Genomic DNA, 17,566 nt, shown 5'->3' on the forward strand with positions numbered 1-17,566 from the left:
TAAGGAAACAAGAGACATCGTTGATAACCATTGTTGATAACCTTGTACTCTGTTTTACATCACGTGCTATGTCTATCCTTGGTTTTGACTGACAGCTTTGTTTTGCCATATTTGACTTTATTCTGTCTCCCCCAAAAAAGTAATAAGAACTAAGGAGTAATAAAATCCAAAATGTGTAAATTTTGTTGTAAAAAAGAGAGGGAAAAAAAGAGCTCTAAAGGATACAACAGTAAGTGTGTTTAGGGGTGTTAAATAGCTGACCATATTAATGTTTTTGGTTGGATCATTGAACACAACTGTTTGCAGTCTCACTGTTTGAATGTCCACTTTGTATTCTTTGATACTGTGATTTGAGCAACTATTTCTAAGATGATAATATGTAATCTATTAACTGGTAATTTCTTACTGTTTTGTTTTTTTTTTTTTTTTTTTTGTAGTTCTGTATTATGTGTACCCTTACACCGCTTTGTTTTGTTTTGTGTTTTTCTCTTTTTCCTTTAAATAAAATTAAAAAAAAAAAAGAAAAGAACACAAGACAGATTCAGCTCCCGCCCCAAGCCACATCCTGTTAGCCACCAGCAGGAAGAGAAGCAATGTCGATGCAGCTAAAAGACTGTTTCCATCCTGCTGTGGCACGCCTTGGGCTTTGTTCTTTGCAGAAGCTGTTAGAGAAAGACCCCAGGCTCAGGCATGTGAGATGCTGACTGGGATGGGAGGGACAGCAGAAGAGAGGGGAGGAATCCAGCAGAAATGACAGTTAGAACATCAGAAGCAGACATCAGAGAATTCAGGAGAGGAGATCATCTCTTCTGACTCCTCCAGAGCAAGGGGACCCCCACTTTTCTGGGACCCTATCTGCACCTTTGGTTTTTACATCTGCTTTTAGTCCCCAGACAGAAACAAAATTCCATATACGATTTAAGAACAGAGGTGAGAAATGTGCTTTCTGATTGGTACTTGATAGCTGAAATAGTCATGATCATTGGGAGAAATTTAATTTTAAAAAATGAGATTCAAAATGGATGGAACTAGAGGTCCCATCAAAGAGAAGAAACTGGACTCAGGAAGAAAAATGTGGCATGTTTTCCTTTATATGTGGCATCATAAGCCATAAAAGATGACAGCAAATTAGAAGGGAAACTGTTAGCCAAGAGGAAGGAAAAAAAGAAGTAGGAAAGCGTGTACAGATGGCGATGGGAGGGCAGATGCAGCCCTAAACTATTATCGGCACGTACGACAATACCACAGCGAAACCCAGGGCTTTCAAAGTAGTATACAGCAATACAAGTATTTAAAAAGAATTTCTAGTCTCACAATTTTTTTTTCTTCTTAAAAGCAAACTATTTAACTCCAGGAGAACAAAATATAGTCTGCAAACTTGTTTTCCTTCAAATACATATAGCTTTTCTCTTTCTTCCTCACTATATATATATATATATATATATATATATATATATATATATATACTGTTTCCTACAAGCAGGTAATAAATCATGCTGCTGAGGAAAACTGCTGTTTAACAGGACTGCAGAAACATGGTCCATCAGAAGGAAGCTTATTTCTGCCACGGAATACAAAAAGTGATCCCCATGAAACAGACTTTTAATGGTTGTCTGAGCTATCAAAACACTTGGTTTTAAACACGTGTGGGATCCACAGTGAACTCTGTCCATCGCCCAGAGGTCAGCACATTGATGCTGCTTGCAGAGAAAAAAAATTTTTTTTAAATAATGCCATGCTTGGGGGGAGACAGGTCAGTCCATTGTCAATGGGACACACAGCACTGTCCATCAGAAAATGAGAATACATAGTCTGATTTGTGGGTGAGCTGCAGACAAATTCAAGTAGTCATGGAGAGTTTGCAGAAGCAACCGTGCTATGAATTGGATGTTTCCCCTTGACTCCTGGGGTCAAAAGTGTCTCTTTGTGACTGTTCTTCCCTTGGAAGGGAAGGAAGCTCTCCTGAGGGTCCTGGGTGGCCGTTATTGCAGTGATGGGAACAAGTGCCCATATTAGAGAAATCCCGCTCAGCTTAAATTGCACAGGCAGCTCTCAGGTAACAGGTGCACGTTCTGGTCCTTCTTGGATTGATTGCAATGATGTCATTCTTCTGTTAGGAATGGTCTCAGCACTCAGCAGCTACAAAATACATGTTTCCTTCTGCCTGGAACGTCCTCTCCACCTGCCCTACATATAGCCACAGCTGGTAGAGAACACGCTCAGCACAAAGTACAGACAGTGCCCAACTTAAAAGATGATGCATCTTAATAGATTTTGACTTTATAATAACATAACATTCATCTCCTCCAGCAGACAACCTGGATCAAGCAAGATGCTCGTTCCCTTTCGTGATGCTGTGTGACTAAGCTGGGGTGGTTGGTAAGGTAGGTGTATTCTATGCATTTCTGACTTATGATATTTCCACTTTGCAGTGAGTTTACCAAGAAAGAATCCCACTGTAAATCAAAGAGCACTGGCATATATTTCTGTAATAAACCAAGAGGCAGGTGTTGCTGCTTGTGTGTAGAGGTCTCCCCAAAGCCTCATGCAGGCACATGTGGGGCTTTTCAGAGGTGGCTGGATCTAGTGTGTGCAAGATTGTAATGGACTGTGTGATGAAGGCATCAAGGGTGCTTACATTAGTCCACTGATTGGTTTGGCATAGATTAGGGTGCGGATAATGGGCAGGCCCACCCTGGGTGATACTGCTACCCTCCCTAAGGGTGTGCAGCCCGGTTAGAATACGAGGCATAAAAGGAGCACTGCTGTGTTTGGTTATCGCTGCCTTCTTCCCTCCATGAACTGTTTCTCGTCTGTGATGCCCCTCCGCCATACCGTCCTGCCTTGGAACCGGTTGACTCTGCACTGAAACCTCTACAGACCGTGAGCTAAAATAAACCTTTCCTCCTTTAACTTGGGGTGTCCAGGATTTTGACTCAGCAATGGGAAAAGTAAGCAAGACAGCATCCTAACTATTCAGAAAGTTATTTTCATAATCCAGAGAAATATGTTTATAGTAGTCACCGTTAAGCCCTCTGCCATATTTGGGGAGAAAACAAGACCATTTACAAGTAGACGCACAGATCAAGGTGGGATTTTTTTTTACCTATGAAGATGGCTGTGTTTTACTCTGAAGAACAGATGTTAAGTAACAAGAATCCTTTCCTCTTTCTCCTTTTCTTCTCTTCCTCCTCCTCCTTCTGCTCCTCTTTCCTCTTCCTCTACCCCTGCTCTCTTACTGGAAGAGCACTCTGTGAAAGAGTCTCTCTCACTACGTGAGCCAAAGCTGCTGGGAGGATTTAAAAATGACTTTCCAGTCTCTGTGAGGCAGGAGCCACATTACACATTACGGTAGTCATTTCTCTTCCTACCTTAAAAAAGATCAAATCACCTTCGTTTACTCATGAGCCAAGAATGCAAAACACTTCACCTCTTTGATTCACCAGAGTGGCAGCATTTTGCTTGCCCCCATCCCCATGGAATAGTTTACAGGCAGAATTTAATATTTTCCAAAAAAGTTAACCAATTATACCTTGTTGTAATCCTTTTCTACCAAAGATAGAAAGGGTCATCTTGCTATGAAAATAGTGTCTGGTTGCAAAAACGAGCCCAAAGATAGGATTCTCATCTTAATAAGTTAATACATCCAGGTGTTTCTTCTTCTTCTTCCTCCTCCTCCTCCTCCTCCTCCTCCTCCTCCTTCAAAACCCAATTGCTTGCACTTACTAGCACACGCAACAAGTTACCCTGCACTATTTCCAGAACGAGCCTAACTGGAAACCCTGGTGGGAGGGAGAAACAGTTTTCTGGACATGCCTGGTCAGGGTGGCTACAGGAAGCTTTTCAATAGGCCAGGGTACTCAGTGAACACGAAACAACGAAGTGCATCTAAAGAAAGAAATCCCGACTGGCAATGATCTCAGGTAGCCACACCAAAGAGTCCATCCAGTGAGCTATTTTCTCTTCCAGCCTTCAGACTCCTCAAAGCAAAAATCCTTCCTTTGCACCACGTTTCTCCCCTTTGATGTGAGTAGAAAAGCTGGATTGCCTCTATTCTTACTCAAGTAGAAACTCTGGGTCTCAGGTTTTCTCATCTCCAAGTTTTAACTGATCGGCAAGGGCTCTCAGAGGGCTCAGACTACTTCATGAGAATTACAGCATTCTGCTAGAAGAATAACTGTCCATTCAAAAGAAATTCTCTCCTTCCAACAAAACACCCACGAAGAAGTAGAGCCATCTTGCTAAGAAGTCAGGTCATTCTCTGTGAATAAATTTCTTCTCCTGAGATACACAAAGTTAACACAATGCTCAACAAACAAACAAAACTCAACAAAGCTGATTTCTCCTCACCTTAGCAGGAAAGATGTGCTCAAAGGGAAAATATCTATTTATCAAATTTATAGATGGGTAAGGATATGAAGAAATAGATGGTCTAGAAGCTTTTAGTATAAAGATTTGGTGGGAGTTTTTACTATAATCACTTTTTTCCCTAGAACAGTGAGTTTGAGAGCAGAATTTGTCTGCCTCAGCTCTTCAGACACATTTTTAAAGACAATTCACTGTTGTACGCGTTGTTTTGTGCACTGTGGGATATTCAGTGCATCCAAAGCATTGGTCCCTGGAAGACAGTTGCATCCTGAGATGGACTAATCAAAAATGTTTCCAGGCATTGATGAATATCCCATAAGGAGAACAGTGAGGCTGTGTGATATACACTGCCTGGGACATTCAAAGCCTCCAGGACAAGTACACAAGAATGTGACCCAGTGTGGGTGCCAAAATGTGTTACACAAGATACCATACAAACACTTTATTCCCACAAGACCTCTGGAAGCAGATTTCTGCTCTCTAATAAACACTGTCTCCAGGAGAATGAAAACAGCTGACAGCTGGACCAGTCTCGACATAATAACTATGGGGTAATTTATCACCATAAGCTTCAACGAGATCTATGGAAGAAACCAAGGAAAAAGGAAAGACTCCAACCCTGAGTGTTCTAATGGGAACACAAGCCCACATCGCAGATACCTGAGTCTGGTGAAGAATGGGTGGCTTTCTTTTCCAACAAGGGTAAAGGCAAGATAAAGTGGGCTCCGTCAGGGGTAGAATGGAGTCAGGGGAGGGGCCACAGCAGGACTTCCCTTTATGGATTTTCAACTTGCCTCTATCTTCTTCTGTACTTTGCATTTTCCTACTTGGGGGAAAAACCATTTGCAGGTACTGTGCAAGGGAGGTCAGTGATAATTTTAATAGAATGTGTCATGAGAGAAAAAAGCGATTAAGAGATTACCCACACACTCTGTTTTAACAACTTCCTTTGACGTTTTACTCTGAGACAGAGTCATGCTAAGCTGTTCTCAGCTGCATGTGAACTTGAGATCTTTTTGCCTCAGTTTCCCCAGCAGCTGGGTTATAGGAGTGTCTCACCATGCTGGACTCACAAGTGCCCCTAATTCTCTCTCATCCTTGCAAGGTCTGTGCTTTTTTTACTGAACAACTTCTCAAGGCTAAGTAACCCTTCAACACACACCGGTTTTTGTGCAGAGAAAGATTTGAACCCAAGCAGTATGGAACTAAGATCTCCACCCTTACCCAGAGCACCAGCCACTGTCAAAGTGTTTTATCCTTGGGGATCCCTAAGATCTTTCCAGGATCTCTGGGAAGACATCAGCACTTTCATAATTCCAGGAAGGCATTCTTGGTTTTTTAAAGACAGGTCTCACTGTTTTCAAAATGCGTTTTGTGCGCATTCAAAAGGGAAGACAAAATCACCCTCACTAGAGAGGGCAACAGAAAGGGCCACTGGGTGCTGTGGTTTTGAAATCATTTTCAGTTTTAACTGCTAGCTAGGTATGAAGAGCAGTGCAGAGGACCCCACCGAAGAGCTTTGAAGTCCTCAACTCAAATGTACATAAGTCTTGAGAATACATCGAAGTCCTCAACTCAAATGTACGTAAGTCTTGAGAACACATCGTTTGACAATGGCTGGCCACTGTGTGTGTGTGTTGCAATGAGCAGGTTCCTAAGCAGATTTTAATAGCAAAAATAAAAAGAAGACCACAACACAGAAACAAACTTGAAAACACCAGGACACACTCAAAGCCATCTCCAGCCTCCCCTGGCAGAGACATTTTTTCTGTTCCATCTTTTCTCCTCCTCCCCTTGGTTCCTTCTTTCTCTCTTCCTCCCCTGTCATGCAAATTTAAATAAGATTTGCAACTGCCTGCATGACTTTAGCCTGACCTGCCACCAAACTAATGAAAACAATTAATCAGGGTGCTTCACATAAAAGTCCCTCAGATTGGTAACAACGTTTAAGACGGAAACCACTGGCAATGTCATAGGAAGTTGTGTTTAAATTTAAGAGAAAGATATTTCATTTAGAACCTGCTAAATGAGGACCTGCTGGAAAACAGAGCTGTTCACTGGGGAGCCAGCTGCCTTTCTTGGGGGCTTCACCTCAGAGCTGCTGAGCAGGCTGGGAGGACCGGGTGGCATCAAACAGGGCAATGGCCTGTGGCTGAACAGCAAGCAGATGGTGGGAAGAGATGGATGGGGTCGGCAGAGGGCTGGAAATGGAAGCCTGGATTAAACTATCCATCCACATCTCTGCTCCCTCAAGGTGTTCATGGCTGTTGGATGGAATGTAAACTCCGGAAGCCACCACAGAAGACCACGTGTGGATTCCTCAATAAACTAGAGTACACGTAGTATACATCCATTCAGCTATCCCAGGCCTGGGTACACCCACCAAGGCGATGACCCTGGTGTGCAGAAGACACATCCATGGCTGTGCTTTTTATTTCATTGTTCTCAGTACTCAGAAAGAGAAATCAAGGGTCTCTGAGTAGATGACCATATTAAAAGCCAACAACAATGACTACAACAAAAACTTGTCTGTGTACATAATGGAATACCATTCACAGAGAGTAAGGAGGAAATGCAGCCATTTCAGCCACACAGATGGAACTGTAGGACATTATGCTGAGCAAAGCAAGGTAGGTACCGAAACAGAATGTCGCTAAGCTTTCATTTATAAAGGGATGGAGGGAAGTAAAACTCACGTTAGCTAGCAGAGACAGGAGAATAAGGAAACAGGAGAGAGATTGCTTGCAGAAGCTAACACAGCTCTGGTCCACCACAATTTATGACACAGTACAGAATAACCAGAAGAGCCCAAAGGGTCCCCCCACCCAGCAATTATTCATAAATGGTTGCAGGAATGGAACTGTTGATTAACTTGGTCTGACCGCTGCACATTGTGTATGTGTATGGAATGGTTTTACCCTTCCCCATAAACAAGTACACATATTATGCGCAGATTAAATACATTTCCTAAAACATTCAGTGTCTTAGAGTTTCCTACAGGGATGACAGGATAGACAGAAGGATACTTTGCTTTCATTTACTTTAGTCAACACCCGCAGCAAGACACAGAGATCAAGTCTAGCCAAAGGCAAATGAGACCACGTCAGCTTGTGAGACAGAGAGTGACCACACCAACCACCTTGACACAGAGTACCTGTCTTGGGGTGGTGATGCTCCAGCAAGTTTGACTACCGTAGGAAATATGTCCATGTTGCTTGTTGGCTCATCGATCTCTAGGCCAGTCTGTATCACTCTTGGCCATCGAAGGATGCCTGGTATCCGAATACCTCCTTCCCAATTGTTTGCTTTTCCTCCTAAAATTACCAAAAGAGAGATAACAGGGAGAGTTCAAACTCTTCCAAGTACTCCAATTACATGGATTGAATGAGTTCATCCAAAGCAATGCAGTGCATGTTTTAGTAAAAAAAAAAAAAAAAAGACATGGTCAGCACTATAATAGACACGGTCAGCACTGTGCTGACTGTGACCCATGATTTTGCAAGTAAGAAGCCTCAAATCTCAAAGTCACAGCAACTCATATCCATGACTTTGAAGTTGACAGTACACATTTTATTTCTACTGGTCACCAGATGCGTTAAGTAAGAGAGTCAAATATCCACATTCATATTCTGGGGACCTTATCAGCAAAAGGAACTTTGAGAATGAGATGAAATATTTTGAGCCCAGGAATTGATCTTGGGTTACAACAGTGAGTCCAATGGCACCACCGTGTTCTTATCAGGGAAAGAGGGAGGAGAAGACACAGGGTCAGAGAAGCCAAAGTTGTCACCGTAGGCAGAGAATGGAAGATGGAACTCTGTTGGCTTTCAACACTGAGTAGAACAGGCTGATCAAATGAAAGCAAGAAACTTTGAGAAGCTGGAAAAAGCAGGTTCTCCAGTAGAGTCTTCAGAGAGAGCAGAGCTATGGAAATACGTTGGCTTTTTAGACCAGAAAGACCTGCTTTTTGTACTCGCAGAAACATAATGCAATAAACTCAAGTTGCTTTCAGTCACCTAATTTAGAAGAGCCAAATGGCAAAAAGAAACAGCCCTATGCCCTTGGACAAAATTCCCAGTGTCCTGTGCACAGAATGATTATCCAAGGTGCCTTTAAGAACCCACAAAATGAGGCCACGGTCACCAAGTTTACCTGAGCTCCAAGCTATCTCTTGATGGCTGGTTAAGGAAACAAGTTTTGCACACAGCCAGCAATTACAATATAATTAAATAAAGCAAGGAGAGGTCTCAAGATGGTCTACAATGGGGTACCCAGAAAGATCAGTGTCAGTAGACAATGTCACAGGTTGTCAGTGTCCCACAGATTATGCATGGGGATGGTTGGGCAAACTGATTCATTGTTTTTATTCCATAGTCTAGAGCCATCTAAGCAATTTTAAAAGTTAGGTTGGAAAAAAGGCAGCCAGGCTGAAGATCATCAGTGGAAAAGAAAACAACTAGATTCAGGGAAAAAAAAATGTTAGGAAGCACGAATCAGAGTTAAATGATTGATCAAGCTAAAAGTAACATTAATTCTTAGTAGAGATATGATGCATGACTCACAGCAAACAGGAATGTCATCTACATTTAGAAAGTCAAATTTTTATTAACATTAGTTTCAGGGATCTTAAAGCAAGAATTCATGGCTAAAAGACAGTGTTTTGCACTCAAACGCTAAACTGAATTCTGCTCATCAGCAAGAGCTTTCCATGGTGGACACACACCAGAGAAAAATTCATTCACAAAATCATGCCATAGTGCGTAGTTTCTATGCCAGCTCCAAAGAAAGCTAAACGTCCTCCTCCTATGAGAGCATTTCAACATCACTTTGAGGGTAATGATCTGACATGCGTGCTATTCTAGCGTCAGGGCTATCTCTTCCAATAAGTGGGAGGTTTAGCTGGTTTGCAGTGTTCTCTCAAGCTGTCAATAGCAGAGCCACATGAGGAACGTGAACATGCCAAGCACAGTCTTGTCACTCTCCTCAGTCAAGGCCATAGGGTTTTCACAAATGTACTTTCTCCTCCTCTTCCTCCTCCTCCTCCTCTTCCTCCTCCTCTTCCTCTTCCTCCTCCTCCTCCTCTTCCTCTTCCTCCTCCTTCTCTCCTCCTCCTCCCCTCCTCCTCTCCTCCTCCTCCCCTCCTCCTCTCCTCCTCCTCTTCCTCTCCTCCCCCTCCCCTCCCCCTCCCCCTCCCTCTCTGCCTCCTCCCCTTCTGTGTATTCTCTTATGGTTCTGGGACTTGAACCCAGGGTGCTTCCTCTGAGTTATATTTCTGGCTCATTTTCAATTTCATCATTTGTGGTACAGTCTTGCTGAGTCACTAAATTACCCAGGTTAGTCTCAAACCTGTGGTACTCCCATCTGAGTCCCCCAGAATGACTGAATCACAGGTATGTGTCACCACACCTGGCTGCCTTATTATCTTTCCCTTCTACCAAGCTCATGCTATTTGCACTTTAAATTCAGCAATCACAACAAAAGAGACCACAAAACAAAGACTAGTTTCATTAATAACTCTGGTACACACATAATGGCCAACAGTCAAGATAAATCAGGATCAGTAAATGGGAAATGGGATTCAAATCTTAAAACAAGCAAAAAGTATCCTTGGAAAAATTTACTTCTGCAACAGAAAAAACAAAACAAAACAAAACGTCTAGATCCTGTAAGAGAAAAAAGGATCTTGGTGGTAAAAACTAGCAAATTTGAAATTATTTAAAGCTAGCTAAGAGGAGGAATGAAGGTGAATTTGGAGACATACTCCATGGTTATGGTAATGCAGCATGAAAGTATGCAGAGAATGTACAGGAACTTTCTTCAAGACTTCAGTGATTCTTCAGTGAATCAAAAATGGCTTTGATATGCACGTGTACCTATAGGGTGAGCTCCCTTGTTCCAAATGCTTAGATCCATGTGTGATAGCTCACAGTCAAAAGTTCACAGTCTAAAAGTACTAGATAAAATTATTGCTGCAAACTATGCCATGTGCTAAAGGTGTAGAAAATACAAGTGAGTTTCACGTTTAGATTTGTGTTCCTTCTCCCAAGATATCTTATTGTACACATGCATGTATTCCCAAAATCTCAGAAACAGAAAATAATCTGAAATCCACAGAATTTCCCACTCATAGCATGATGTAGTCACTCAAACAGTTTCAGATTCTGAGAGCATTTTGGATTGCATATTAGGGCTATTCCACATATATACATAGGCATGTATATAAATTATATATGATGGATTTATATGATATAGTAAAAGCCTTAGTATATGGGAATATATAAAACATATTATGTATGAATCAATAAGCATTCACTGTTCAAGTCAAAGGAGTAGAAACAAGCTGATGAATTCCCTCAGAAGGCTGCACAAGGATGGTTTCTTGGCAGCCACAATGGTTAAAGTTCCTTGCTCACCTATAGAAGAAGACATCTCACCTCACTAACTAGCCCCAGAGGGTGCCACCATTTCTCTCTGAGTTGGAGAAACATGGCCTGAGGCTGAGACAAATCAATGTGGAGAAAGTGACTCCTTCAATGGCACAGTCACAGATAGGAATCCAGCTCTGTCTACCTCTGCTGTAGTCAGGGGTTGTACACAGAGAACAATTCAGATCAGGACATGGAGTTTATAATATTTTTATAATGGTCACTGGAAGTTAACACAGGAGAATGCAGGAAATCTATCTGCAACACCAATGACATAGAGTATTTAGTCAAGAGTCTAAACCCCATGGCAATGTCGCACATGAGTCCAGATAAAAACCCAGAGCTCAGGACAATGCCTCCACGAGTTCAACTGGAGGCCCAGAGCCCACAAGAAGGACTCATGCCAGTCTCTTTTACAGATCCGTGCCGGGAAGACCCAAGGGTCAGTGGTGGAAGCCAGAAAGTCTATGCCAGCAGGGTGAAGGAGCTGTGCTGGTGAGATGAGGGTTCTACGCTGGAGCCGAGAAGTCACACTCACAACAAAGACCAGGGCTGTCCTGAAAGGCACCATAGCTGTCCTAAGTGACACAGAGGCCCCGAGCTCCGATGACGACAAGCACAGTTGGGTACGTGCCAGGAAGCAGCGTGACAAGTTCATCCTGAAGACCAGGCAGCACATGTCTTCCCCTCTGGAGCCAGGAAGCCGTGCTCAATATGAAGACCAAAGCTTCTCCAGGAGAACCAACAGCTCACACAGCAACTCGTAAGAGAACCCACAATGCCTCCTTCACGCCTCAATCCCTTCCAACACCTCTCTTCTTCTCCACCGTTTATCCTGGCAACCCTCCTCAGGTGGAGCATCTTCTCTCAATGCATGCTGATGTAATCCAGCTGGCATTAAGTTGACCACCAGTTCTCAAACCATAACAACCTCCAAAGCCTGTGGGTTTCTACAACTCAACATTATGCTTGCTTTCCAGCTGCTGAATTTGTACCCAGTTGTCTACACACTTCCGGAAGAGAATCATATGTCCCTCATATTTAGAAACTCAAAGAGCCACATCTGAATGGCAGAATAAAGAACTGTGCCATTGGGCAAATTTTCTGTTCTCCCAGGATTTAAAACATGCATCAATTTGGGGGCATAAGGCGATGCCCCAGGTGGGCACACTAGGTTCTCACCAGGTGATGGTGCCAGGCACACCTGGTTGCACAGCCCCATGAGACAGCAGGTGATAGAAAAAAAAAAAAGGTTGTTTAAAATGAAAGACCAAAATGCAATCTCAAACACCCAACCCATTCTCCCAAGAAAGCCTACGAGCCACGTACATAGAAGAAAATACATGCCATGACTTCACTTGGAGACCTGCTGAGCTCCCGATAGGTGGGCTGGCCCACACTACCAGCCTACCCAGCCTGTTTAGCTGCCGCGCCTGACCATAGGTCTGCAGAGGAGGAGCTGGGCAGATCTGGGGTGCCCTCACCGGCCTCTCTGCGTGTCTGGAGGACTCTGGATATCTCCGCCCAGACTGCTGGAGTTCCCCCAGACTTCCAGGTACAGTGAAGGGGCGAGGTGGGTTTGAGGCTTCCACATCAGCCTCCCCATTCCGGCTTCACTTGGAGACTTGCTGAGCTCCTGATAGGTGGGCTGGCCCACACTACCAGCCTAGCCCAGCCTGTTTAGCTTCACTTGGAGACCTGCTGAGCTGCCAACAGATGGGCGGGCCCACACTATCAGCCTAGCCCAGCCTGTTTAGCTGCCTCGCCTGGCCATAGGTCGGCAGAGGAGGAGCTGGGCAGATCTGGGGTGCCCTCACCGGCCTCTCTGCGTGTCTTCAGGACTCTGGATATCTCTGCAACCAGGGAGGGTCCACAGGTTCCTGAAGCACTACGGCCTGTGGTGAGTACCCTAACCCGGCTGCGATTGAAGAACTGTGGAGCTTCCAAGGGGCAGGTGGGCGCACAGTGTCCCTGAGGCCCAGCTTGTCTGTGGATGTCTCTGCGGGCAGTGGAGCATCGCGGGTTCCAGAGGCCCTGCAGCCTGTGGTGAGTGCTCAGCACACTCTGCCCAGAGCCCAGACTGTTTGGGTCCCTCCAGGCTTCCAGGTGCAGTGAAGTGGAGAGGTGGGTTTGAGGTGTCTACATCTGCCACCACATCCCGGCTGCACTTGGAGAGCTCTGGAGCTTCCAACGGGCAGGTGGGCGCACAGTGTCCCTGAGGCCCAGCTTGTCTGGAACTGCGGAGTTCTGAGCAGGCAGAGGAGGGCCACTGGTTCTGTAGGCCCAATGGCTTGGGGTAGCGCGGTGCCAGAGTCTCAGTAGCTCCAAACATAGAAGGGGATTTTCAACAGATCCTGAGGAAGCTTTCAAATAACACTTGAAACACAGAAATATAGGAAAATGACAAAACGAAAGACCAAATTACAACCTCAAACCTCCAGCCCATCTCAAGAAACCCTTTACAGAAAATTGGAATAAATGGTCTTTACCTCAATATAATAAAGGCCATTTATGACAAACCAACAGCCAGCATCATACTAAATGGCCAAAAATTGAAAGCCTTTACTTTAAAATCGGGTACAAGACAAGGATGTCCTTTATCACCACTCCTATTTAATATAGTACTGGAAGTACTAGCCAGAGCAATTAGGCAAGAAAGAGAAATAAAAGGGGTAAAGATAGGAAAAGAAGAAGTTAAATTATCATTGTTTGCAGATGACATGATACTCTACATAGAAGACCCCCTAAACTCCATTGAAATAATCTTAGATACAATAAATAAATTCAGTAATGTGGCTGGATACAAAATCAATACTCAGAAATCAATAGCATTCCTATACACAAACAACAAAATTACAGAGAGGGAAATAAGAGAAACTGGACTATTCACATTAGCAAGCAAAAAAATGAAATATTTAGGAATTACTCTTACAAAAGAAGTGAAAGACTTATACAGTGAAAATTATAATACACTGAAAAAGGAAATTGAAGATGATCTCAGAAAATGGAAAGACATCCCTTGCTCATGGATAGGAAGAACAAACATTGTGAAAATGGCCATTCTCCCAAAACTGTTATACAGATTCAATGCAATCCCAATAGAAATTCCATCAACATACCTTATAGATCTAGAGAAATCACTCCTAAATTTCATCTGGAACCTGAAGAGACCTAGAAGCGCAAAGGCAATTCTAAGCAGCAAAGACAAAGCAGGAGGCATCACAATCCCTGACTTGAAGTTATACTACAAAGCAACAGTAGTAAAATCAACATGGTATTGGAATCAAAACAGAGCCGAAGATCAGTGGAATAGATTAGAAGATACAACCACAACTACGAACACACTCAACCACCTTATCTTTGATAAAGGAGCCAAGCAGGTTCACTGGAAGAACGACAGTCTCTTTAATGAATGGTGCTGGAAAAACTGGCTCTCCATTTGCCGAAAACTAAAGCTAGACCCATGTCTATCACCATGTACTAAATTAAAATCTAAATGGGTCAAAGATCTGAATATTAAAACAGAAACACTAAATCTATTGGAAGACAAATTAGGTAGAAACCTTGGAGACACAAGAGTAGGTAAAGAATTCATGAACAGGACTCAAACCACACGGGAAATACTTCCCAGTATCAATAACTGGGACCACTTCTTATTAAAAAGTTTCTGCATGTCAAAAGAAATCTGCAGTATAGTGAAAAGAAAACCCACAAACTGGGAAAAGATTTTAGTGAACTCTCTCTCAGACAAGGGCCTCTTGTCTAAAACATATAAAGAATTAAAGAAACTCAGACCTCCAAAATTCAAAGATCCAATCCAAAAATGGGCATCTGAGATGAATACGCAATTCTCAGATGAAGAAATGCAAATGGCAAATAAATACATGAAAAAATGCTCATCATCATTGGTCATTAGAGAAATGCAAATTAAAACCACACTGAGATACCATCTCACTCCGTAAAGAATGGCCAGGATCAAGAAAACCGACAACAAATGCTGGAGAGGCTGTGGGGAAAAAGGAACTCTCCTGCACTGCTGGTGGGAGTGTAGACTGGTACAGCCTTTGTGGAGATCTGTCTGGAGATTTCTCAAAAAGTTGGGACTGGAAATCCCATTTATTCCAGCTATTCCACTTCTAGGCATATTCCCAGAAGAACTGAAAGCATCATACCACAGTGATATATGTGCACCTATGTTTATAGCAGCACAATTTGTAATCGCCAGATCTTGGAAACAACCCAAGTGTCCATCAACTGAGGAATGGATAAAAAAGTGGTGGTATTTCTATACAATGGAGTATTATTCAGCTATAAAGAAGGATCACATTGAGATATTTATCAATAAATGGGCGCAGCTTGAGACCATACTCATAAGTGAAATAAATCAATCTCGCATGTGTGAATACCGAATAGTTTCTCTAATGTAAGTAATGATTCAAATATATAAAAATATATGGTAATCATGATTCCCCATTAGGTGGGCTTGGAGCCTTATAAAGTTTTCACTCATTAATTAGAAAGGCTTTATTCGGGGCTTCTTGATTTGAAAATATTTGAAGCTAGAGCATATGAAGTTTTATCCAAATATTTCAAGGAAAAAGACACTATGGTAACTACTATTAAGTCAGGTTATATGGTGGTGAAGTACTAGGTTGTTGAATCAGTCATGCTGTGACCTCTATTGTTATATTGTTATGTCCTGTTTTATCTCAATCTCCCCCTTATTGTTTTAAAAAATTATTTAGTCATTTCTTATGTTTGTCTTAATTAAAGAAAAAATTCAAAAAATTAGGATATATAAATAGTAACTCTTTTTGATTTCCTATTAACTTGTTTTGAAGTCCTGTGGTACTCCCATGATCTTGTTTTCACTGATTAGACTCTGTTCCATTCTATATGGTAGTATCAAGTTTGAAGACATAGGCAACTACTTTGAAGACAATAAGATTCACTAAGATACCCATTCTGGTTTGACTATTGTCTTCTTTGGAAGTCCTGTAATGTTTACAATGCCTAAGTTTTATTGGTCTTATTCTCTACTGTTTTGTCCAACTTTATAATATCTAATGAGATAGACAATTCTTTTTAAGGAAACAAGGGACAATGTTGATAACCATTGTTGATAAACTTGTACTCTGTTCTACACCATGTGCTATGTCTATCCTTGGTATTGACTGACAGCTTTGTTTTGCCATATTTGACTGTATTCTTCCCCCCCCCCCAAAAAAAAGTAATAAGCACTAAGGAGTAATGAAATCCAAAGTGTGTGAATTTTGTTGTAAAAAAGAGAGGGAAAAAAAAAAAGGAAAAGAGCTCTAACAGATATAACAGCAAGTGTGTTTAGGGGTTTTAAATAGCTGACTGTATCAATGTTTTTGGATCATTGAACACAGCTGTTTGCAGTCTCCCTGTTTGAATGTCCACCTTGTATTCTTTGATACTGTGATTTGAGGAACTATTTTCAAGATGATAATATGTAATATACTAACAGATGATTTCTTACTGTTATGTTTTTTTTGTTTGTTTGTTTGTTTGTTTGTTTTTGTTGTTTTGTTTTGTTTTGTTGTAGTTCTGTATTACGTGTACCCTTACACCGCTTTGGTTTGTTTTGTGTTTTTCTCTTTTTCCTCTTAAATTAAAAAAAAAGAAAAGAAAATACATGCCATATACCTGAAATACCTAAAACAATAGTAACAGAAATAAAGAAGCAAATCTGGGAAGCTTTGAAGGAATTCAAACTAGAAATAGTATATCAGGTAAAAGAAGAAATAATAAAAGAAATGAAGGAGATGCTGAACATATCTAAAGAAGACACAGCTAAAAAATTAGAGGAACTAAACAAAAGGATAGAATCTCTGGATGAACAATATAAGAAACAAACAGAATATATAAAACAGATGCAAAGAGATGTACAGGAAATCAAAAGCAACATTGAAAGTTGTAAAAACCGCTGGAATGAATGCGAAGATAGAATTTCGGACCTCGAAGACAAGATTGCAGCCAGTGAACAAGAAAGGAAAGATCTTTTAAAAATAACAGGAAATCAAGAAATAACAATACAACACCTGCAAGATGACGCAAAGAAAAACAACATCAGGTTGATAGGGATAAATGAAAAAGAAGGAGACAATACAAAGGATGTCAAGAGGATATTTAGAGAAGTAATTGCTGAAAACTTCCCAAACATGAAATTGGAAACTGATATCAGGATCAATGAGGCATATAGAACTCCAAATAGCCATAACCAAAATAAAACTACACCCAGACATATAATAATTACCATTCCAGAAATCGAACAAAAGAATAGAATATTAAAAGCTGTCAGAGATAAAAGACAGACAACCTATAAAGGAAAACCTACCAGAATCACAGCAGACTTCTCAACACAAACAATAAAGGCAAGAAGAACATGGAGTGAAGTATTTCAGACCCTAAAGAAAAATGATTTCCAACCTAGACTGATGTACCCTGCAAAACTGTCCTTCAAAATTGATGGAGAAATAAGATACTTCCACAACAAAGAACAGCTGAAGAAATTCATGATCACCAAGCCAATCCTGCAAAGAATACTGAAAGACAGCCTAGATACACTTAGGAAAAAATCACTTAACAAAGCAGACAATTAAATAGAACAGAAAGATAAAGATGCAACAGCAGAAATATAACATGTCGCTAAGAAAAAATATATAACACTTATAACCATTAACGTAAATGGTCTCAATGCACTAATTAAAAGAAATAGACTGGCAGAATGGATCAAGAAACAAAATCCA

The 17,566-nt window shown here is 41.6% G+C and overlaps 1 protein-coding gene across 1 annotated transcript in view; it reads right to left on the minus strand.

Annotated features, from left to right (window-relative positions):
• LOC106025928 (steryl-sulfatase-like) overlaps positions 1-17,566 on the minus strand; it is a 117,393-nt gene that overhangs the window by 19,898 nt on the left and 79,929 nt on the right. The window contains exon 8 of the mRNA XM_063242748.1: positions 7,523-7,682. Within this exon, the coding sequence (XP_063098818.1) occupies positions 7,523-7,682 (160 nt within the window). The remainder of the gene's footprint in view (positions 1-7,522; positions 7,683-17,566) is intronic.

This window comes from Cavia porcellus, unplaced genomic scaffold, assembly GCF_034190915.1.
Source record: "Cavia porcellus strain 051 isolate PalLab524CR breed Dunkin Hartley unplaced genomic scaffold, mCavPor4.1 scaffold_33, whole genome shotgun sequence".
NCBI lineage: Eukaryota > Metazoa > Chordata > Mammalia > Rodentia > Caviidae > Cavia > Cavia porcellus.